At 45.3% G+C, this 25,285-nt stretch overlaps 1 protein-coding gene across 2 annotated transcripts in view; it reads right to left on the bottom strand.

Annotated features, from left to right (window-relative positions):
• Positions 1 to 25,285, bottom strand: part of ADGRB1 (adhesion G protein-coupled receptor B1) — a 383,634-nt gene that overhangs the window by 71,041 nt on the left and 287,308 nt on the right. For both annotated transcript variants that reach the window (XM_050940709.1, XM_050940708.1), the window contains 2 exons: positions 9,334 to 9,437; positions 1,209 to 1,311 (listed from right to left, as the gene is read on the bottom strand). In XM_050940709.1, the coding sequence (XP_050796666.1) occupies positions 1,209 to 1,311; positions 9,334 to 9,437 (207 nt within the window). The remainder of the gene's footprint in view (positions 1 to 1,208; positions 1,312 to 9,333; positions 9,438 to 25,285) is intronic.

The raw sequence follows: 25,285 nt of genomic DNA, 5'->3' as shown, positions 1-25,285 counted from the left end.
CTCTCCCACCCCACTCTACCACTTAACAGACCATGCACGATGCACAAAGACGGCAAGCTTATTGCTTTACTTTTGCAGCGCACGTCGTACTAGGGAGAGAAGCCAGAGTTCCAGGCCTGGGGACAGAATCCCTCTATTTATCCACAGAAAGTATGACCTGGGCAGCAGCAGCAGGGAAATGTCTTCCACCCTGGCCCCCAGACGTGCCCTACGCTGACCTGAAAGGCCCTCTCTAGGGACCAAAAGGCTAGTCAGTCACCACTGCTCATTCAGTCCTGGGGCTTCTCTGTAATAAAGCTTCAGGAAGAGGCAGCATAGACAGCATTGGTCTTATGAGACCTGGGTTCTAGTCCTGGCTCTGGCACTAGCCTGCTAGGTGACTTTGGAGAAATCCCTTCCCCTCTTTAGGACTTAGTTTCCCAATCTGTAAAATAGGGATAATACAGTATAGTGGCCCCCTCTGTAAAGTGCCTTCAGAGCGATGGATGATAAGAGTTGGTTGGTATTATAAAAGGTGCCAATAGGAGAATTGAAGTGCTTTGGCTGGCAAACAGAGTCATTATGATAGCCTGCCTTGATAATACAGAGAAGGAGTGTACTTCAGTGGCCACATCAGGGCTGGGTATTCCAACTTTGTCACAGACTCACTCTGTGACCTTGTGTAAATCATGTAAGCCCTCAGGCTCATATCTCCAAGGTATTTAGGTGTCTGACTCCCATTGATTTGAAATCTAAATACCGAGGAGGTGCCGGGCCCCCTGGCCTTAGCTCTGCAATGTGTACAATGGGTCTCACGACACTTTCCTGCACTAGAAAGGGTGTGGGGAGGTTCTTTTTAGTCACGCTTGCAATATACTCCGAGAATGAAAGCCAGCCAAGAAGGGCAAAGCATTTACAGTGCTGAGTTTCTGCAGTCCGCCTCCACCCATCTGTCTTTTTGAGTTTTTCGAAGATAAAATGGCTAAAGTCTTAGAAACAACCATGCTCCTTTGCTGAGCCATGTGATATCACATTGTTTTTTCATGAAAGCCCTGAGGATGCTCCCAAATTATCAAGGAGTGACCAAGAGAGAAAATTGAAATCTGCCGTTTAGTGGTGTCTCTGACACATAGCTAATTAACAGAGGGAGGCAAAGAGGGAGGAAGGGGAAAGCTGCCTGAACAGATCATCTCAATGTTAAATCAGAGAACAAGAAATTTGTCTCCTACCTTATTCCGGGTCTGGGTTTGTCCAATCAGAATAAGAGCATTGGAGGAAATGATGGACAGGCAGAAGTTGATGAGAATGACAGAGCGTTCTGAGCGGATGTATCTGCAAAGAGAAAAGAGGAGGGGGGGGACTCTTGTATTTTAATTGGTATTACAGTAGCACCTAAAGGGTGCAACCAGATCAGGGCCCCATTGTGCCAGGCACTGTATATATACCTAGTAAGAGATAGTCCCTGCCCTAAAGATTTTATAATCTCCATAGACAAAGGAGGGGGGAGGGCCAAGAGGTATAGGGACTTGCCCAAAAGGTCACACAGCAGGTCAGTGGCAGAGCCAGACTGCTCTAGCCACTAGACAATGCTATCTTCCTAGATGAGACAGGAATATAACTGTTAGAAGTGTATGAGCTGACAAATTAGTGGCATACTCAGTCTCTGCCAGTGGCAAAAGCTGGATGCTTTAGAGGAAAGCCAGGACCCCAATTGTACAATGCTACACTACGTGAGGGTGAAGTTTCTTCCTGACCCCAGGTAGTGATCAGCTGGCTCCCTGAAGGACAAAGATTGAAAGCCCCTGTAATTTTTATCCTAGCTACTGTCAGTACAGATGCTATTTTTATTCACATAAATGTCTAAACCTTTTCTGAAACTTGCTAAGCGCTAAAAGTTCTCTTCAGTTCAAATGATGAGAAAGGGGCCTTGAAAAGCAGCTTTAAACAACAACGCAGACGTGCTAAGATTTCCAAATCAGTCACAGAGCCACAGGCATGCAGGCTATACAAGGATATTACAAATAAATGCTTTTTCTCAACAAACTGCTTGAAAATCAACTTCCCCCCTTTGCTTAACCTGACAAGGTGTCCCTGAAACAGAAAATAATCATTGATTGGTTTCCAGAGGTGCTGCTGATACCCTTTCCACAGGAGTTGGGGGGCACGAATGCTCTCAAAAAACAGGCCAGTCGTGTAGGTGTCTGAGTAAGGATTTTGGCGCTGGACTCTAGGAATCCACAGTAACAACTCTTGACTATAGCACCTCCCGGCATCAAGTCATTACTCCATTCTGATTATCAATGCACAGCACAGCTATGCCTTGCTCCTGAATTGTGTGTGCAATCTAATTAAACTCGCTCATTATTTGGGGGAGATTTCTCAGTACATTTTTAATTACTTAATAAAAAGAAAAGAAAACATAACAAAACGCACAAAAAAGAAAGTGACTGCTTTACTCAGCAATCGATTTAGGGCCCAGTCCCACGCTCGAGTCACTTTACTGATCCAAGGACTCCCACTGACATTGGTGGGTGTTTGCCTGAGTAGAAACAGGACCTTAGGCCCATGGAAATTAGAGAGTAAGGATTTCTCTCTAAAGTGTGTATTCCAGCATGTTGCCTAGTAATTTAATATCAGTGACTAATTTGGGGCAACAGTAAATATGTTGGGCTTTGTGTCCAGAGTTCTGGATTCCTTGCTGGCCCAGCAAATTAGCATTCGCTGCTCAGTGCTCCAGGTGCCCAGGCTGTGTTGAGTGGGACCATGTGCTGTTGGTACACAGCTGGCATCCTTCAACTCCACTTTACTTCCCTTTCCGTTTTGCGTTCAGGCAAATATAAAGGCTCAGCGTGAACTCCAGCTGTGCTACTGTGACACTGAGAGTCACTGGGTTTATGTTGAAAGCAGCCATCAGCCCAAACTTCTCTGAGACTCAGGTCTCAAGTTCTCACTGAAACTAGGTCCTCAGCCAACTTTTCCCAAAACTCATCCTCCCCCCGTAAAGCCTCTCTTGGAAACTCCAGCCTGCAGTCCAATCTTTCCCCAATATCCACCTCAAATTCACCTCAGCTCAGTCTCCAGGCTCTCTGACTCCCCATTCCAATCTAGGCGCAATGTTGACACACACTGGTGCTGGGTTCACTGACAGGTGAATCCGGCCTGTGTCTCAATGCAAATATTCTGGAAGGCTCTAGTGAGCAAGCATCCCTCTCTTTCAGCACAGATATGCTCCATGCCAAGAAATCACCACTACAGTTTCCAGCTCTGAACCACCAACCCTCTGCTGCTGCACACAGGAAGCAGGAGGCAGCACCTTGCCACAGAGGGTGGTGGAACAAGGAGCCTATATGGATTGGGGGTGGGGGGCTGGCAAGGGGCAGTGAGCGAGTTTGGCCTGACTTTGCCTAGAAGTTCCAATCTGGTCCCTCCACTTAGCAGCCACAGACCATACTTCTCCCAACACATTGCTCCCTGGAAGCTACTTTTAACCCAGGACACATTTATTTGTGCATAAGCTTTCATGGGCTAAAGCCCACTTCGTAGGATGCATGCAGTGGAAAATACAGTAGGAAGATATGTATACACAGAAAACATGAAAAAATGGGTGTTGCCATACCAACTGTAATAAGATTAATCAATTAAGGTGGTCTCTTATCAGCAGGAGAAAAAAAACTTTTATAGTGATAATCAGGATGTCCCATTTTCAACAGCTGACAAGAAGGTGTGAGTAACAGTAGGGGAAAATTGGCTTTTAATATTATCTCAGCCCTTGCAAAGGCTAAGAGGGAACTGTAGAGCTGGGGGAGACAAGGTAATTTACATGACAGTAGGGATATAGGCATGGGAGAAGAAAGGGGAATAGTCTGGAGGATTAGAGGGGAGAATTGGGAACCTCTACTCCACCTGGAAACAGTAGACATCAAGGACCACTGAGGATGCTGCCAATTGTCTTGGCTCCACCACAGGGCCGCCCAGAGAATCCAGGGGGCCTGGGGCAAAGTGGGGGAGCTGCGGTGCTTGTACTCACCCAGTGGCAGTCCGGGTCTTCGGCGGCATTTTGGCAGCGGGGGGCCCTTCAGTCGCTATGCGTCTTCAGCAGCACTGAAGGGCCCCCCGCTGCTGAAATGCCGCTGAAGACCCGGAGTGACTGAAAGGCCCCCCTGCAGTCGAAATGCCGCCAAAGACCCAGACAGCCTCTGGGCCAGGGCTTGCAGGGCCTCTGTGGGGCCTGGAGCAAATTGCCCCACTTGCCTCCCCCGCCTCCCCGGGCGGCCCTGCTCCACCATTTCCTGCCAATGCCAAATACCAATCCTGGAAGAATTCCCAAGTCTCCCTGTGTCTGACATAAATTAGCCATAAGACATAGGAGGTAAATGGGTCAAGCTCTCCATTGGCCACGAGCACAGTGGAAGCTGCTCCGTGGCAGCAAAAACAGATGCTAAAACTAAGCACACACACGCAGACACAATCTAACAACTGTGCATTGTTAGACTGGGTGACGCAGATGCTGCAGCAGCAAGCCATGTATTCTGGAAAAGCCTTCCTTTTCCACTTCCCCAAATCCCTGGTGCCCAGCACCCTTTTCTCTCCTGTCTACCTGGGACAGGGCAATGTGTTCTCAGAGGGCAATGGGGGAGGCTATGGCCATCTGGTGGGTTATCTCTGACATTCCCAGGGCGGGGTGAGAGAGACAGCACAGAGAGGAAAACTCAGAGCTTTGAGTCATGGTAAAGAGAACACACAGAGCAAATGATAATCATGCAAACCATGGAGCTGTGGCAAATACATACTCTGGATGGGAAGTTATCTGGACGTTCACAGCCAAGGGAAAGAGGGTTGGGGGTGGGGGAAAGGAGGAACCTCCCTTATTTCTGTGGCATATGCTCAGGAATAAGCATACTCTCTTCTTGGTCTTCCAGCTAGGGAGGCAATGTACAATAATCAGAGCAGGAAGACAGGTCTCCTGGGCTTCATTCCCATTGGTGTGATACTGGGTGAGCTGCTTAATATTGGCAAAGTGCTTTAAATTCCCTGGATCAAAAACTACATGCTGTATGACTGTAATCAACGTCAACTCTCTTTTTCTCCTTGAGCTCAAGACAGGAAATTGTGATCCTGATTCTTGAGTCCCCACAGTCCAGGGCTTTTTGGGATTCAGTCTGTTTGAACAGAAGTCTTCCATTACTATTATTATTATCCTCATAATCATCTTGTCAACTTCACAGCCTGACATAACCTCAGAGAATGGTCCTGATTTCCCAAGACCCTGCAATACCTACAACCATCCACACCAATGGAAATTGGCTGTAAATGTTCCTGTTCCCACTACACCTATTCTGCACCAATTGTAAGTGATGGTACAAGGTACAGGGCAATGGACTATGAGGCCCAGGTGCCTATGGTAAAGGCAAATTTGTCCTGCATTCCCCAAAGCTGTCAACCTTAGGCAAGTCTTGGCTGACGGTTAGTCATGGAATGAGCAGCTCATCTATAATGAAGTCCTGGCCATTGAGCTCTGCATTAGCAGTGACCATCTCTACCTTACTCCAGTATCTCGGTTACCACAGCTTTATCCTTACAGAAACAAACTCCCCATGCCTTTGTCATTGCCCTCGTCCTAGAATAACCCACAAGGCAGCGGTCATCCCCTCAGGCCCGCACTCCACCTGACTCTCTGTGGACTCCGAAAATACTGAGATGAGGGGATATCAGGGGCCTGCTCTCTTCTACCTACCCTACGTACACACCACATTCAAAGGGTGCCGCGGCACAGCACCCGCACCACTGCTTGAGGGCCACTGCACATTCCTCTCCTTGATGTTAAACGCTACTTTATCGCCCACTAACATGCAGGAGATCACACGTCATGATACTCCAGGGTGCTTCTGATGAGGCAAAGCCTGTCAACTTTGAGGCAGTTGGGAACCATAGCTCCAGCTTCTCCAAGCTGCAGGGAGAGCCACACAACCATGCTTTTCCTCCCTTCCTTCCTTCCTTCCTTCCATCCATCCACTAGATAGTAGCCACACTTTATATCTCGTATGACCCCCCACAATCGTATCTGAGCACCTCTAGTGAAGGGAAGACAACTGGATTTAAAGCAGAGTGAGCGTGCAACAGGAGGCAGGAGCACCTTGGCAGTTCACTGACAGCCACAAAAATTACACTCAGCTGTGAGGAGCAAGAGGTGAGACAAACTCATGCTGATATCTTGCAGAAAGACACGGACGTAGCTTTTACACAGCCATCAGCAGCAAACCACAGAGGCCTAGGCTTTTCTGGCTGACGAGAGCAGCAGTGGGAGAGCTAATCAATACAGAGCATTGATCATGGTGGTATGGAAAGGTCACTCCAGCTCAGTGGCTTGCTGCACGACATGGAGGTCAGGGATGGAAAATACACTAGAACATTCACGAATGCTCCTGAGCATCAAAGAAGCAGAGGAAAAGGAGTCACAACAATCAGAGCTTTGCAAGAGGATTAGATCACCTGGCTCATCCCCAGCCAGGGCAGAATGTTCCCTACCATCTACTCCCCTTGGCTTTGCCCATTAGTGGGGCATTTTTTGAGAGAATTCTGCACAGATATACGGCTCAGGATGGATTGTTCTGGGCAGAGAAGTCCTCTCTTTACCCAGAGAACATGTAGAGCACACGGACCACAAGCAGGCTGCATCTCCAAGCCTGACCAGGAGGAACCACTGCTGGGGACAGGGAGGTAGTTCAGTTTCCACAGCCCATTAAGTTACTGGCTGCTCTGTCAAAGCTGTGAACAAAGGGAGTGGTGTACCCTTTGTGGAGGGGGTGAGTGAGGGTTGCCACCATCTGTCCATCAGGAACTAGACTGAGTCCACCAACCGATCACCAAACGGCCCATCAGACAGTAACAATGTTCAGTGTGGAACCACGTTCTGCCAGTTTGACTGTATCTGAACAGGTCACTCGAGCCAAAAAGCTCCAAGTCACTCTCATAGATAGCCTGACATGTATCAGTATGGGGAAACAGCTTCTGAGGATTTGACTGAGAACTCGAGGATTGTTTCATGTTCTTTCGGGTATCTGGCCCATTCTCCAAAAGTCCTGAACTTCTCCCTCCCTCTTGTTCCCATTCCTGTTCCCTCTCTCTGCCTTCCCATACAGAAGCAAACTTTAGCTGGGCAAAACTCTGGGAATGCTTCCAAATTATCAGCCTTGGTGAATCTATTCATGAGAACAGGTTGGTTTTCAAGCTGAGCCTACACACACATGCTCCAGCTGCCTTTGTCCAAAAGTCTGCATGGGAAATTCTCAGCTAAATCTCCACAAAGCAGCTGAATTCCAGTAAGTGCTCTCCACAGAACACCATGTGGGTAGAACGTTGTTATAACAAGAAGCTTCTTTCCCACGCATTGGCAAAAGGCCAGGTTTGCAGAGTTCCTGGGCTTGGATGGTAATGACATAGGAATAATGCAGCTGGATCCACTTCTGAGCACTCCCCATTGTCTGTATGAGATAACGTGGCTAAAAGGGCTGACCTCATCCTGGGATTTGTAATAAATAGAGGAATGTTAAGCAGGGGATATTACCTCTGCATATAACACGGGGGAGATTGCTACTGCAAGTGTGTCCCATTCTGGTGTCTGCATATTAAAAAGGATGTTGAAACAATGGGGCAGGTACAGAGGTGGGATTCAAGATCTGGAAACCTGCCTTATGGTGAGTGATTAAAGAACCTCACAATTCATTTAGCGTATCAGACTTTAAGAGGCAATCTGATCGCAGTCTGTAAGTATAGGGAGAAACTTTCTGATCATAGAGGGCTTCTTAACCTAGACAAACTTGAATTGCAGGCTCACTTGGAAACTCCTGCAGTAGCTGGCTTGCTTGGAAATTCAGCCTCTGGTTAAGTATAAAACAGAGGCCCAATCTTGCTACAAACTAGCCCCAACATTCACCTCAAACTCACCTCGACTCACTCCCCAGGCATAGGCATACCAAGACCCAGCGGGTGGAATCGGAAGCTAAAAAATTCAGGCTGGAAATAAGGTGTACATTATTAACAGTGAGAGTAGCTGACAATTGGGACAGTTTAGCAAGCAATGTGGTGCATTCTCTGTAATTTGGAGTCTTTATAGCAAGGACTTTCTAAAATATATACTCTACCTCAAGCACAAGTTGTTGGGCGCAATGCAGCAATCCCTGGGTGAGATTCAATGGTCTGTGCTATGCAGGAGGACAGACTAAGTCCCTTCTGGCCTTAAAATCTACAGAGTTACATGCACCTTATGACCTGGGCTTTGGATGGGGTTTTTCCTCTGGAGACTTTATGCCAGTGCAGACCTTGGATGAATCAAACTAAGGAGTCACAGCCACCACAAAAATGCAGCTACTTCTAGGGTGGTACACAGCAGCTGTTTAACAGTGAACAGTAACCCTATTCAACACAAAGTGAAGAAGAATCCCATATTTGAAACTGAAGGGAGAATTTAGGCAGACAGATTGTAGCTATATAAATTGGGATTAGGCCAGGACATTCAGTTTTAATACCCTTAAGTTTATGAAAATTGCTGTGGGATCATTAGGACCTTAAAATCTACAGAGTTACATGCAATGATAGCAGCAATGATATGACCTGGGCTTTGGGTGGGGTTTTGCCTCTGGAGACTTTCTGCCAGTGCAGGCCTTGGATGAATCAAACTAAGGAGTCACAGCCACCACAAAAATGCAGCTACTTCTAGGGTGGTACACAGCAGCTGTTTAACAGTGAACAGTAACCCTATTCAACACAAAGTGAAGAAGAATCCCATATTTGAAACTGAAGGGAGAATTTAGGCAGACAGGTTGTAGCTATATAAATTGGGATTAGGCCAGGACATTCAGTTTTAATACCCTTAAGTTTATGAAAATTGCTGTGGGATCATTAGGACTTACATTTTCAAAAGTGACTAGTGATTTTGGGTGCTTCGATTTTGCCCATCTCCAACTTGAGACACCTTAAAGAGTCCTGATTTTTAGAAAGTGCTGAGCAACCGCCCTTCGAAAATCAGGCCTCTTAAAGTGTCTCAAAGTGGACACCCAAGAACCAAGGTACCCAAGACAGCAAGTCACTTTTGAAAATGTTAATGTCTATGACTCAAGTGTTCAGGGCAATAGCTCCATTGCCTCTCCAGCCAGCACCATACAGGGTTATATGCCAGAGAAGAGAATGCCACCTACGAAGCCACCAACACCACTTCCTTCAGCACCTGCTCATCAGAAAATGGTTCTGCCTCCAATACTCAAACATCCACAACAGGAGGACAGAACTTCCAGAATCCACCCAGACCAAATGACAGCTGCTGCGCCCCGTGAGAAAAGTGGAGAAAGAAATCTGTACCTCCAGACGGAGACGTAAATGATAATCAAGAGCAAAAGCGTCAGTGAAGATACTCCACAGCCTACGATTAATGTGACAGATGGGACCAGCACTTTTTCCATATTCTGAAAAAGAGAAAACAAGAGACAAAAAGGACGCTCAGCAAGTGCTACCACCTCGATTTCATAACAAGATCTTTCCCCCGCAATTGCCTGAGCACATGTCAATTGACCTGGCAATCACATCAAACTGAAACAAACAAACAAGATGTGAGAAACAGACACATTTTTGGTTGACCCAGCCTCTCATCAGGCCTGATTCTATTCTCACTTATACTGGTGTAAACCAGGAGTAATTCCAGTGAAGTCAATGGAGACAAACAGTGTGAAAGTGCTGTCTGAGAGAGGAGAATTGGGCCCTTCAACTTTAACAGGAGGCTCCCGAGAGGGTTAATGAGGCAATAACAGCAGGTGGTCCGCACACTCTCAGGTTTACAAATCAGCTCTTCTGGGAGCTGCTATCATTGCAGCTCGGAGGATGAGAAGAGGGTGAAAATCTTCCACCAATTAGAAAGCACCATCTGGCAGGCAAGGAGACAAAACAAGCGAAGAAGAAAATAAATAAATAAACTCGGTGATAACATCCACCTGGAATGGTCAATGTTTCACCACCCTTCCTCAGCTGCCCCCCGGGTCTCCTCCTATGCACAGCAAGCCGGTCCACTTGGAGGGAATTCAGCCAAATTACAGGATCCCTCCCGCCCCTGCTCCCTCACCTCCCTCCTGGCCCCTCACCTGGGAAAAGAAAGGAGTTAACTAGCTACTCATTTCACAGCCAACACACAAATCCTAAGCTGACATCCAAGACCACAGCAGGGGAAGATGGTCATATTATGGTGACTTCCTCCTCCTGAGTTCCTCCATTTGCCCCAAACTTCCTTTCACGCTTATGCTTTGGTTCTCATATTGTTTTGATTCCTGGATGTTCAGTCTGGGAGGTGCCACGGTCTCATCCTTGAAGAAAAGAATTTGCTCTTCTAATTTTTCAGTTCAACTGTAACTCTTCTCCTGCCACACAGTGGGGAGGGGGGACAAAATTAATTTCACTCATGAAAGGAAAGGGAGGAGTCTAGCAATTAGTAATTCATCCAAGACAGGGATAAGAACAGTATGAACTGGTCTCCTGTGTGACCAAGTCCATTTGGTAGACCTACCACTTGGCTGGTCAAAATTGGGCTGTGGCATCGAAGGCTTGTCTTAAATTCCGTGAGGCCAAACTCATTGCAGGTGTAACAGTACTGAATGCAAGGGAGGTAGACCAGGGATGAATTTGGCTTGTTATTCATGCAGAAGGAGGTGTGGGGGCCTATTAAACATTGATGTGTTTTTGCTTGAGACCTTTATTGGGTCAAATAGCAAGTGGCCTCACTGGTTCCCAGACACTGCCCATGAGCAAGGACTTTGAGGGTAAACATATGGCAAGACAGTTTTTAAAAGGTTTGGTGGTGGAGGGCATGGGAGGGAGAACCTGTGTGGGTAGTTCATCCTATGCATTAGACCTCACCTGCCTTTAGCATAGCTGGAGAAGACATGACTGGGGATGGGAGAAAGGAATATCTCTCCCTGGAAGTGTAAACCCACCGCTCCTGTCAGCCATGTGCTCTTGAAGTGCCAAGTGCTCCACAGTGGCTTCTCCTAATCTGGTTCTCCAGATCATGGATGGCAAAACTTCCCCTTCTCCAGACTACACTGTGTATTTCTCTGTTGCATGTTCTTTATCCACCATGCTCCATGCTATCCATGTCAATGCTCCCTCCTTAGAATGAATACAGAACAGCTAGCAGAAATCCACAATGCTGATGACAGAGGCGAATGATCCCTTGTGATTGAACTAATTGAGGCAGCTTGTGGGGGTGTGAGGCCAGGGACAAGGACGTTATTAGGTTTTCCGGTATCCATGTTTATTGCTACAGCTGTTGAAATGAGGTGGATTCTGACATAAACATCCCCCAGCACTAGGCTCTGGGTGGATCTGGGACAGGAACAGGCAGCCCTCATAGACAAATAGTCTGCATGCAGTTAACTCTGCAATTCACTCTGCTAACTAGAGACAAGCAAACCAGATTGGACCAAATGAGAACTGAGCTGAACCTTTGCCCAGAGGTGAACTGCCCCTGCTCTGAATCATCCTTGCAGTTTGAAAATGCTGGGTGATGGTTTTTTGCTTGTTTCGTTTGTTTGCTGTGGGCCAAGAGCACATTTTGGCTCTAATTAGAGGCATTAATGAAGAGCAAGACCCGTCTCAAAGTGTTTATAAACTGAACCCCACCAGAACATACTAGAGACCCCAGGAGAAATTTTGCAGGATTTCCAGCCCAAAGAGTTTGGGATAAACTTTTAGAGAAGCGTCCAAACCTTTGGATGCTCAACCTAAATGAGATTCTGGATCTGAGATCTGTTCCAAAAGCCACTGCAGTCAATGGGAGCCTTTCCATTAACTTCAACAGGCTTCGAATGAGGACCTTTGAGAAATTCACCCATCATTATACACTGCAGTTTAACAGCTGTTTCTCTCATAATTTAGATCTCTGCAGCCCCTAGCCCCTAGCTCTAGTCACCTCTTACTCATCAAAAACACATGATACACTCACAAGTATCAATATCAGCAATGCAATATCTCAGTGTCCCAACTAAACAAGTAACCAATTACCAGTAATCACACTGCAGTGAAAAGAAACCTCCGAAAAAACCTAAAAATCAAACCTGTCCTATGGTTCCAATCGTGACGTCTACATCAACCACCAGCTAGACCTCCCTTCTTCCTGAAATGCTTGTAAGAACAGACGTGCTTTGCCACATGCTCTCAGGTTAACAAATCAATCTCTGGCTGACCACCATGTGGGGTAGTGAATTCCAGAGTCTAAGGGCCTCATGAAGAATGCCCTGTTTCCAGCTCCTTATTATTATGAATCATTTGTTACTACCAAAGCTCCAAGGAGCCCCAACCAGGGATCCAGGCCTCATTGTGCTAGGCACTGTACAAGCACAGAAAAAGAACAGCAACAATGAAGATGATCTTTGACAATCTAAGGCTACGTCTACACTCATAGCAGCACGCAGAGTGCAGGCACCATACATGTAGCCACGCACCACAGTGAAAGGCAGTCTGCATCCTCGCTTGTCACTACAGTGTGTATCTACATGCACAGAGAAAGGCTCTGGCACTGGGGATTCAGAGGAAAAGACTGGCGGGGGGAGACAGCAGGGAAAGGATCTGGCCCAGTGCCCTTCCCCACTGCCAGAGCCTTCGTCTGCAGTAGGGAAAGGCTCTGGTAGTGGCCAGACAGTGGGATGCAACTGCTAAAACTAGCAGTGTAGAAGTGGCACTGCTTGGGGATCTAGCACGCCATGTATGGTATAAACCCTGGGGGCTTAGGTGTGGAAGTAACTCTATTCTACTTCATTCACCTAAGCCATGCCCAGTGTCTACCCCACTATTGATACCTGTGCTAGCTGGGCATGCAGTGTCTGCACTCTAAGTGCAGCTGTAAGTGTAAATGTACCCTGAGTATAAGGCAAGAGACCTCAGAAAGATCGAGATGGGGCAGTACAACCAATGAGATAATATGAGTTAGCATGATAGGCAGTGGTATCAGCACACCAGCAGCCTGACTGTGCCTCATGGCAAAGGAGAGTTTTGAGGAGGACAATGAGTTGGCTTTGCAGATGTCTACAGGGAGCTCCTCTCAAGCGTGAGGGGCAGCCTGGGAGACAGCACAAAGGTGCTTGTTTGAAAACGTAAGTGGGAGATGGCCTAGAAAGTGAAACCAAGCTCCAGCTCTTTTCAGTGTAGTCCAGGAACTCCTAACTCAAGTACCACCGTCACTCACAACTGTGGCAGAATGGTATCTGCTCCAGGGCTTCGCCGTTTCTATTTAGAAATGACTTGAGTGATGGGGCTCCCACTGCTCCTCCTTGGGAGACCCAGCTGCAGTCAACAGATCTCACCATCGGGAAATATTTATTGGCCTTCAACCTTGCTTTTGCTCAGTTTCATCCCATTATTTCTGCTGCCGTTAGGGACTGATCCAAAGCCCACTGAAAGGAGGATGAATCTTCCCATTAACTTCAATGGGGATTTATCTCAAACTATTGCACTCCCTGGGGCCATCCTGGATAATTCTGCTCCCTTCCTGGGTGTTTATACCCTTCAGTGCTGAAGCTTTGTATACCACTCCCCACAAAAACAAATCTGGGAAGGGCACTTCTTTTGATAACAATGTGAAGCCTTCTTTCCAGAGAGGAAGGGTGGTCCAGTGATTAGGCCATTGCCTTGTGCCTTGCAAAAGCAGCGTTCAATTCACTGGCCTGCCACAGACTTTCTGTGTTTCCTTGGGTAAGTAACTTGGTCTCTCTATGCCTCACTTCCTCATTAGTAAAACAGCGTTCTAGCCCTGCCCTGGAACACTGCGAGGATCAGCACATGAAAGAGTGTGAGGAGATAACAGGTACCATATCATTACCTTAGATAAATGTCCTCCTGGACTGCTTTCTTACTACCCCCTGCAACATTCTCTGTCAGAGCAGCCCCCCCTGGCTGCTACACAAACAGAGCAATGATGGCCAGGGATTTGCAGCAAGTGCCACATGTTATTTAAGCAGTCTCATTTAAGTGAATCTTCATGTGGCCAGGAGAAAAGACAAGTCTAGGAAGTTGTACTAAAAACAACCCTCCCCCATGCCCCCTCAGAATATGCCTCAGAGCTAGCAGTGAACTAATGCAATGCTTGTGTTTTACATTAAGTGAGGGAGAGTGTTTGCTTATGATCCTGGATTCTTCAGTGAGTGAACCAGACTGAAGGGAATTCACACATGTTCAAGCCTTTGTAAACCAGGACATTCCCTCAAGGTGAACTCATACTTGACTTACTGGCCCTTGTGGGGAAGTGACAGCTTGGCAGGCTGGCCTGCATCCTTGCATGGCTTAGAGGGAATTAGGTCTAAGAGCTGAAACTGTGTCCTGATTTCCATCAGCCAGTCCCAGTTTTGACATGTCTCTTCCATGTCCGTAAAACTTGGACTTGCAGTACGACAAAGTTGTACAGTTCAGTTGAGGACAGGAACCTCAAACCAAAGAAACCCCTTCCTAGGGGTACGTCTACATTGAAGCTGAATGTGTGATTTCTAGCTTGGGGAGATGTACACGGGTACACGCACTAGCTTTGATCTAACTACCATGCCACAAATAGGTACATACTCAGGTGGCGTGCCTGAACCACCACACCTGCCATCGCAGTTACATGGATATTTTTAGACCACTATTTCAGTCAAAATCAGCACATGTTCATCTACCCAAGCTGGAAATTACACCTCCCAGCTGTATCCCTAATGTCCTCCCTTGCCAAAACAAAACTCTGCCAAAGCTTCATTCCAACATTACCAAAACTTCATGTATAAACGACAAATCCTTACCCCCGAAACTGACAAATCCCCCATCCACGTGACAAATCTCTTCTAATTTCATGTCCTAAAACCTTCGGCCACCCATCCACATTTTCATACTGCGTCTCTCCCTGTGGAATGAGTTTCATAAACCGAGGGGTCTGTCGTAGCACTAAATGAATGATTTCATTTATTTCATCCACAGGATCCCAAAGCACTTTTCAGCTATTGTACCCAATCCCAGCCCCACAGAAAAGCAGCCACCACCAGGGTGGAAGGGAATAGGATGAGGATAAATTTTGGCTAAGGACACTGTGGTGAACATCTACTACTACAAAAAGTGTCAGGAGTTGGCTTGTTTCCACACCCTGCCAGCAGGACCCTTCCCCTCATTTAAAACAAAACACTTTTTATTCAGGCAAAGTTAAAATAGAAGGTTAACTTACTACGTTGTACATTGCTTATTACTTACCCAGGATCAGGTTAATAACCAAAGAATCTGGCTAAAAATGCTGGCTTGATGACAGCAGGAGCCCTCCTTCTCTGAGTATGGTGAGCAAATTTCTAAACACCAATCCTCTTTCTGGTGTTCTCTTATGTACGTACTTGGTGCCAAGTTTTTCCATTACTAGGACAGTCCTTATTTTCCTATACCACAATTCCATCGGAGAAGTCACACTTTTCCAATAACATGCAAAAAACGTGCACATTATTGGAAAAGTGTGACTTTGGCAGAGTTTTGTTTTGGCAAGGGAGGACATTAGGGATACAGCTGGGAGGTGTAATTTCCAGCTTGGGTAGATGAACATGTGCTGGTTTTGACTGAAATAGTGGTCTAAAGTGAAGAAGGGGTTTTTTACCCACAAAAGCTTATGCCCAAATAAATCTGTTAGTTTTTAAGGTGCCACCAGACTCCTCGTCATTTTTTGGCGGATACAGACTGACATGGATACCCTTCTGATAATAAAAAAGAAAGAAATTTGTCATTCTGTTTAACATATAGATATTTTACTGAAGCATTAGATAATCAGGAAAAGGCTCTTTAGGATGCCGGCATTTTGCAGTAAGACGAAACCCTTTAATAATTTACTCCCCAAACTGTCTACTTCCTGGATACACCACACATGCAAGTATGTTCCCCTTTCCCTGCAACCACTCCAATGAAGTGCTTCCTACTAGCAAAAATATGATGGTTTTTAACTGAAGTCAAATGCCATCTAGATAATAATTAATAAAAAAAACATCATTAGCTATACAAATTGAAGATGTAGATCTCCCACATAAAGACCACTTATCCAGATGAATTTCTTCATCCAAATCTCTCTTCTATCTTTTTATCTGGGTAGTTTTCTTATCAACATCTCTGTCAGTAAAAACTGTATGTATCTTAGAAATTAAACTTTTTATTCCAGTTTGCTCCTGGGTCAACTCCTCAAACATGATTACAGGTCTAGACAGAGCCATCTTGTATCCAGATTTCACAATAAAATGTCTGATATCTACATACTGAAATTACAGTATCTTTACATTATTTACATTATTACATAGCTTTGGGTATGATTTTAAATCAGGACCCAAAAACAGCTGTCAAAGTTAAGTAATCTCAGTTCTTGTCCACAAGGAATAGTCACTATGATATTTCCTAGAGATACATACCTCATTATTAATGAAATTCGCTAAGGGAGAGGGTCTCTGTGACAGGAATGTAAAAAAAATGGCTAAAGCTGTGAGGATAGTCTGGATGAATGGGTGATTCTTTTTTATTTTTTTTGACCTAAATTTCTTTCTAACCCATCTATTACTATAAATAGCTATACTTGGGCTCCAGTCTTGTTTGAGGTTTGCCAAGTGTTTGCATCGTCTTTTGTTAACCCATTTGATCAGTGACCTGGAAAAAAACCATAAATCATCACTCATAAACTTTGCAGATGACATAAAAATTGAGGGAGTGGTAAAAATGAAAAGGACATGTCACTGATTCAGAGCGATTTAGATTGCTTGGTAAACTGACACAAGCAAATAGTATGTGTTTTAATACAGCTAACTGTAAACGTATACAACAGGGACAAAGAAGGTAGGCTATAAATGGAGGACTCAATTCTAGGAAGCAGTGACTCTGAAAAAGACTTGGGGGTCATGGTAGATAAAACATGAACTTCCAGTGTGACACTGTGACCAAAAGGACTAATGTGTTCCCAGTATGCATAAAGAGGGGGCTTTTGAGTAGGCATAAAGAGATTATTTTAATAGGCAGCAGTTTTAAAACAAATAAAAGGAAGTATTTCTTCACACAATGTACAGTCAACCTGTGGAACTCTTTGCCAGAGGATGTCATGAAGGCCAAGACTATAACAGGGGTTCAAAAAAAGCACTAGGTAAGTTCATGGAGGATAGGTCCATCAATGGCTACTAGCCAGGATGGGCAGGGATGCAAAACCATACTCTGAAGTACAGGCCCATCCTTAGGATTTATGGGGCCCTAGGCAGTATTATTAAACTGGTGCCCCTGTGCCGGATGGCAGCCCAAGCTCACAGCCTGGTGGGGAGTGGGAGGAGGGACTTGACAGCAAAGGATAATGAGATGCCCGACCTGCCTCATGGTGGCGGAGAGTCACAGTTCCCCGCAGAGACTTCCATGCACTCTCCCTCATGCAGAATGGACATGAAGAAAGTACCTAATTAAAAGCACTAAAATTTGGGAATAAAAAATGTCAGTCACAGGTTTTTTGATATGCCCTGAAGTTTGTCAGAGATTTATTTGCAAAAACTTCATAGTAAGGGTGAGTCAGCTGTCCTGCTGAATACAACATTACATATAATGGAATACATGATGCAGCTCTTCTCTGTTTTACATTTTCTTAATCAGTATTTCTAAACTGAATTTATATTTTAAATGTACTCAAATCTTAAGCCAGCATTCCAGATTACTACATATTTAACTCACTGAAACAAAGACATTCTTTTAAATTAATCAGAGAGGTTTAGTGTGTTCATAACAATGTTCATTGCTTTTAGAAAAAGGGAACAGTAATTTACTTTGTGTGATCTCCATAACAAGAGACATGGTTATGAAATTTCACCAACTTTAAAAAAATATGTTTCCAAAGATTTTAGGTATAACAAGGATTTTGTCTTACTAAGGTACTGATTTTGCTGGAGGGTTCTTTTAAAACTAGTTTGTCGGATAGTCAGAAGTAAAGAAAGGGAAACTCTTTGTCCAGCTATCTGGAAGGGAAGGACTGTTGTCCCTTTAAGGGCTCTCTTCAGTGGGGAGTGGGGGGAGAGGTGGTGAAGGGAGAGACAGAAAGGACACAGGAAGACTTGGAAGCACTTTTTTTTTAACTATAGTAATTAAAATGTGTATTTTAGATAAGGGAGGTCTTTTGAAGGATTTATTTAAAAAACTGTATGTCTGAAGATCCACACATTTAAGGCTAAAGATGATTGTGCATCTAAAACTCTATGCAAGCATTTTTTAGAAATGTGATTTTATAATCTTCACCAGCTCACTAATGAAATATTTTTAAAGCAAATTTTAAACTAAGGTCCTGTAGACTGACGTGTTCTGTGTAAATGTTACATTAATGCACAACTATTTTTGTCAGTAAAGTCAGAAACTGACAGTATAAAAATTTATTTGGGCATAAGCTTTTGTGGACATCTGATGAAATGGGTTCTAGTCCACAAAAGCTTATGCCCAAATAATTTGGTAGTCTTTGAGGTGACACAAGGACTCGTCCTTGTTTTTGCTGATACAGACTAACAGGACTACCACTCTGAAACCTGTCAGTATATACCTTGGGGTTGGCAAATGCCTGTTAAATGGCTTTATTACCCCTTGAATGTCTCTTTAACAGTTTCAATGTTGTGCTAATAGGTCTGGCAGGCTGGAGGTTTTTTCACTTTTAACTACTAGATTCTCTCCCAAAGAAGACTCACCAGGCTAGAGCAGCCATCTGTGGGAGCCTGCAGGAAGGGTCAGAACAGGGATAGGAAAACAAGAGTGTGGACACTAAGACCCAGTGGTGCCCCAAATTTTCAGGTGCCCTACGCAGCTGCCTATGTTGCCTACGCCTAAGGACGGCCCTGCTGAAGTATCCCTAGTTTGCAGAAGCTGGGAATGGATGACAGAGGATGGATCACTTGGTGATTACCTGTTTTGTTTATTCTCTCTGAAGCACCTGGCATTGGCCACTGTCAGAGGACAGGATACTGGGCTAGATGGACCATTGTTCTGACCCAGTATGGCTGTTCTTACGTTCTCTGTATTTGGCACTGCTGGAATACTATGTCCAGTTCTGGTGCCCACAACTCAAGAAAGATGTTGATAAATTGGAGAGGATTAAAGGATTAGAAAACCCACCTTATAGTGATAGACTCAGAGAGCTCAATTTATTTATCTTAACAAAGAGAAGGTTAAGAGGTGACTTCAACTACCGTCTATACATACCTATATGGGGAGCAGATATTTGATAATGGGCTCTTCAGTCTAGCAGAGAAAGGTCTAACACCATCCAACGGCTGGAAGTTGAAGCTAGACAATTTCAGACTGGAAATAAGGTGTAAAATTTTAACTGTGAGAATAATTAACCATTGCAACAATTTACCAAGGGTGGTGGTAGATTCTCCATCGCTGACAAATTTTAAATCAAGATGGGATGTTTTTCTAAAAGACCTGCTCTAGGAATTGTGCTGGGGGAGTTCTATGGCCTGTGTTATGCAGCAGGTCAGACCAGATGATCACAATGGCCCCTTCTGGCCTTGAGATCTATGAATCTATCACATCTTTTAACAGTGACGTGTAATAATAATAAGCCAAACTAGGGAAAGCTATTCCACTTCAAAACAAATTACAAGAAATCTGAAATTTTAGAAATTAATATTCCCAAAAGGGTCAAAATATATAACATTTAAATGAGTACCAGAATATTTCAAATATTAAGGCATAAATATTATGGAGAAATATAAAAAAATCTTTTAAAGGCAAATTTTCCTTCCACTGTGGAATAAAATCATAAAAGAGGAATGGAACAAATATGAAGGTAGGATATCCTTGGTCAGGACCTTATCTGCAAGGACTGAGCTGAAAGACCCCATCTGAGGAAGCATACTACTCATTCTCTCTCCCTAGGGAGGAGCAAAGGTTTACTCAGCCGTGAAGAGACTGAACCCAGTGCTGTTTGCAGAATGTTTGCAGAATTTGGGAAGATGGTTTGGAATAAAGGGGCTGATCCTGGAAGTCTCACTGACTTCAATGGTAATATTAAGGCCCAGATCCTAACAGGAATTTATGCACCTAACTCCCAGCAAAATTTACCAGTACTTCCGAGGATCTGGGCCCAAGTGACGTTCCTAGGAATGGGAAGTCTCACAGGGTCAGTCCCAGTCAGATCAGGATTCTGTTTTTATTTTGTTTATGAGGTTGATTTTTTTTCCTTTCCTTTTTTCTCTTTAGCAAGAGAGGCAGCCTTTGTTTTATTTCCTCTTAACTAATTAAAGCCCCTGTCAGACAGCGACCAGCTGATGTAGGATCTCAGCCTCACCAGGACAATTTCCTCAGAGGAAGGGGAAAAAAGGGTTATATTATTAAAAAAATAAAGAAGAAATGACAAGAAGGTGCTCCATCATAATAAACCAAAGAGACAGGTTGGCCCACACCCGAGGAGATGCTCATCTGTAGACTGATAAGGCAAGCACTACAACTAGGAAGCAAAGGACCCACTTCCAGATGTGCAGTCCAGGGACACTGGGTCTCCATCACTTTGAGAGCCACCCACCCATCCCCACCCATCCTTCGGCGTGTTATGTGGAAGCCCCATTTGGCGCCCTGACATCCAGAAGGGACAATGCCCCGGTTACCATAGGAGAGGGGCCACTCATCTCCAATTCCCACAATTCCGTCACAGAGCAAGGACAAGGAATGGAAGGATTTGCAATCAGCGACATCAACTAGGGTGGAATAATGAATGCTCCTGCCTGAGGCTGTTTGCTCTCCCTGCTACCTAATCTGTCTGCCTTGCAGGGAAGACGGATGCTCTTTCTTTTCTCTTAGACATCTTTTTTCCTTCTTTGCTTTCTGCCTTTCCTCATTACCATCCCATTTTCTCTTTTCCGTCTTCCTCTCCTAGCCATTTCTCTCTGGTTTCTTTCTTTCCTCCCCAATTTGGCCCCCTTTGTGCTCTATTTCACAGCCCTCTTTCCAGATCCTGTTTTATTTTTCTTTCTGACCTCAGCCCTCCTCTCTGATTTTCCTCTCTTCAGCCCTCCTCTCCGTTCACTTTCTCGCTCCACCTTTCCTCCCTTCCGCCTCTTCTTTGTCAGTAACTGTAAAATGTGACTCTGTTAAAGCAGCAGCTTTATCCTTACTCTACTTCCCTGCTCGCTGCCCTGCACCAAGTTTGCTCCATTTAGAACTAAGTCAAAGGATGATATTTCTCAATGCTGCACATATTGTTCTTTCTGCCTCTCACATCCTCAGTGGTGATCAGGGCTGAGCAAACTCTGTATTTGACATAATCACCCTAATAATGTAACTCAGGCATTTGACTGTTTCTTCTGCTCCCAGATTATTTGCAAACACACTTTTGATTTTTTAAAAAAAAATGTTTGTAATTCAAAATGGTCTCATGGATATTTTATGGGTCTGATCCAATATTCGTTTGAAATCAATAAGAATCTTTCCATTAACCTCAGGTGAATATATTTCCACCCAGGGATTGTTTATCAACCATTTTCTGCTATGCCTTCAACTGGTCAGCATTCGCGGCTTGCAAGTGGTCGCCTAAGTCACATGGTATTGTTTCTGTTCCCTGGCTGGCCACCAAAGAGTTTTTAAGATAGCCATAAATATGTTTCCAGTGCACACTTTGCACAAACGTATATTTGCACCAGTACTCAGAAGAGCAAACATTTTCATGAACAAACCAACCAACCAACCAGACAAAATGTGCACAAATGTTTGCAGAAAATGATCCAAAGGAGTAGAATGCCAATGAACGGAATGTGCTGTTTCCATCTGGCTGACTATCCTCAAATAGATTTTGGCAGCATTCACTCAGGTCTACCAGTATAAAGATCTTGAATCTAATTGTCATTTATGCTAAGGCCTCTTCATGCCATCCTGACAGTGTAAAGGTGACTTAAAAATGGGTGTTAGTATAATTTCCTCTCATTTTACATCTTGTTTTATTAATTATTTTTGTTTTGTGCATTGCAGTGGTTCCCAGCAGTCCCAGCTGTGGACCGAGACCACACTGTGCTAGGTGCTGTACAAACACAGAATAGCTGGTCCCAATGAACTTATGGCCCTAGTTATGCTGCTGGAATGATTTACACTCACTTTAAGGCCCCTTTGCACTTCCAGAGCAGAGCACAGGCACCCTGTGACAGCACCTTAGCCAGCAATTCAGCTGCAGCTCCAAGGGCTCTGCAGAGCTAATGGGAGATGAACACTGAGGCTTGCCAGCAGAGTGAGCAGATGGGTCTCACACGCGCCCAGGGAGCACAGCGGTTGGATAAGCAGGCGCTGTTCTTACCCAGTCACTTTTCTGAGCATCATTCAGTGTTCAATGTAATTCGCATCGATGCCCAGTCGTCCTGTCACAATTCGTTGTGCCAGTAGCTACGGCCAGTGGTGACACCCCAGACAGAGATGGCCCTTCTGATGGGAAGGCTCGGCTTTTACCTCTTGGAAGAGTAACTTCTAGCATGTATTAATATTGTGGTCCTGCTGTTGCCCAACATACCCTGAAACCTGCTCTGCGGCATGAGAGAAAGCCCAGGCACACGCTGACACACACACTAGATCGGAGGGGCGGGGGGGGGGAGGACCTGAACAAGGGGCGGTCCCCCATCACTGAAGTCAGCAGGAGTTTTGCCATTGACTTCAGTGAGAGCAGGTAGAGGCTACAATCAAAACGAAGGGAGAGTGTTGGGTTAGACTCTTAAGGGTCAGCATTGCCAGGGGTGCTATAGACAGCCGGGGGCAGGGAGGCGGAGAAGTGTGAACTCTGCAGTTTTCTAAGCAAAACTCCCTCATGGGGAAGGATTTGGGCCCCATAGTGGGCACAGGGACCCCAAACTACCCCTATTATACAATGCCAGTATAGACAGTTTCTTCTCTTTAGCTCTTTATCCCTCACTTTCTCCCACTCCCCCTCATGTTGCTCCAGCCAAATAATTGTAAGAGGGAAAAAGACCAGGGGCTTCCAAGAGGCACCTGCTAAGCCTTCTAAATAAAGTGTGTAGAGCTCATTCAGTGGAGAGCAATGAGCTGCCCTGTGGAGCCGGGAGGACCCCAGGGAGGGACTCTCACTCAGTGTGGTTTCTGTCTGTTATAGTGTCTCCCGTATCAATTCCTGGGCTTAATTAGCACCGCTTTGTTCAGAGCAGGTGCCAAACCTACCCTCGACTCCTGCACTTCTGGCCATAATAGCATTTCCCATTCTTTGTGATGCGCTTTGGGATCTCCGCATGAGAAGCGGTAAGTTAAGTTCTTCATTTCTTCCTCACCTCTCTCTCTCTCTCTCTCCTCCCTTCATCAGACCAAGGCCTTCCTCAGCTCCACTTATATCCCTTCAGCCAGACAGATTCAAAGACCCATTACATCCTTTGGTTTCCTTCACGTGGTAACAAGCATCTTATTTAAAAACTGATAAAGAGCTTATTGGAAACGTATTCTTGGAATTTAGGGCCCCTTTTATACAATTTGGCCAGTCTAACAGGCAATTCCACATAATTATAGCAAGTAAATATCACCCAGAGAGACATCTTAATGTGCTACTATTTATTAACAATTGCTAATTCTTCACTCTGTATCGAGCTCGCTCCCCAGATACCGCATGGCAATTTGTGTTTAATAAACAGCTCTGACAGTGCTCTCAATGCTGACGAGTGATCACACAGTGGATTATTAACAAGCAGCGTCAGGAGAGCTTCCTTCAGTCTAACAGAGAACCACAGAAATGATGGGACGAAAAGACTGATTCACTCACCTAGTCTCTCTCCCTAGCCAAGGCAAGATGTTGTCTTAGGCATATTCTCCAGAGCTTAGTTGACTTTACTCACAAATTACCAAAGGGATGAGGTGTCCACTACTTCCTTTTGAAGATTATTCTACATTCTTAAGGCTTGAACTTGCTCCTAACAGCCCTGACTTGGAAAGGAGCAGGACGGGACCTATACAGACTCTTAGGACTGTTTTCTCACCATCCAGCTAAATGGTCTAGAGGTTAGAACAGTGGTTCTCAAACTGGGGGTCAGGACCCCTCAGGGGGTTGCGAGGTTATTACATGGGGGGTCACGAACTGTCAGCCTCCACCCCAAATCCCGTTTCATCTCCAGCACTTATAATAGTGCTAAATATAAAAAAAGTGTTTTTAATTTATAAAGGGGGAGGTCGCACTCAGAGATTTGTTGTGTGAAAGGGGGCACGAGTACAAAAGTTTGAGACCCACTGGGTTAGGATAAGTGAGTGTTGGTGAGAAATCCTGGGCTCTATACCTGGCTGCTCTTCCACTCACCTGCTTGGCTAAGTCATTTAAGCCAGCCTTTTCAATGGCCACTTTTGAATGGTCCAACTTCAGGCAATCAAATCTGAAAATGTTGGACTTCACCCCCGAGCCGCACCAAGCGTGAGACCGACACCTGCGGATGCCTGCTCCTGCCTGCCCGCTGAGGCCGTGACTGCTTGTGTTTCAAGAGGTGATAGCAGTGGCGACTCTGCCTTGCATATAACCGGCCACCGAGTCATCTCCCCCACAAACTGCTGCTCTGGTATCATGCTGCCAACATCACACCGTGCATGAGAGTAGCATGAGGGAAGACCTACTTCTGCTGTTGGAAAAATCACGAGATTGGGCTAATCTCGCAAGTTCCAAGCAGTCTCTGAAACCACAATTTTTCACAGGGCCCTGCTTAGGACAAAGAGGTCATATTATCTGCTCCACCCTTGCACAACATTAAAGTGTGGATGGCACTCAGGTGGCCTGGAGGAGAGGTGAGGGGCCCAGCTATCTTCTGAATCTTGGCACCCTGCCTGAAACAGGAGAGTAGCTCCCTGCCAGCCCCTCCCTTCCAACATTGTCTAAATTCCAAAGGGGAAGGCGGGAGTAATTCTGAAGCCTCAGCTACTCCCTCAGAGGAAAGCTGATAATGATCAGGACAATCCATCAGTGCAGTCTCCAGTCTCTTCCATGACTGCTGAGTCCAGGCAGGACTTAGGAAGCATCTGTTCTGAGAGAGGAGAAGGTCACAGGGCCTATCTGAGACCAGCAGCCTTAATAAAGGATCCCATTTCTATTAATTACAGCCCAGCCATGTCTCCTCTCTGCACTGTCCAGCTGATAATCAAGAAAAGCAAATCCTGCTGATCCTATGCTTATATTAGCCCCCACAGGCCTGATCTTGCACCTTCAACTCCTATCAACTTCACGGCAGGAGTACCCAGTACCTGGCAGGATTGGGCCCTGCTGGAAGCAGTCATGCAACTGCCATCCAGTTACAAAATGAGGCCGTGGCAGACTGGGAAAGGG

The sequence above is a fragment of the Gopherus flavomarginatus genome, chromosome 2 (genome assembly GCF_025201925.1).
Source record: "Gopherus flavomarginatus isolate rGopFla2 chromosome 2, rGopFla2.mat.asm, whole genome shotgun sequence".
Lineage (NCBI taxonomy): Eukaryota > Metazoa > Chordata > Testudines > Testudinidae > Gopherus > Gopherus flavomarginatus.
This window is presented reverse-complemented; position numbering and strand designations above follow the sequence as displayed.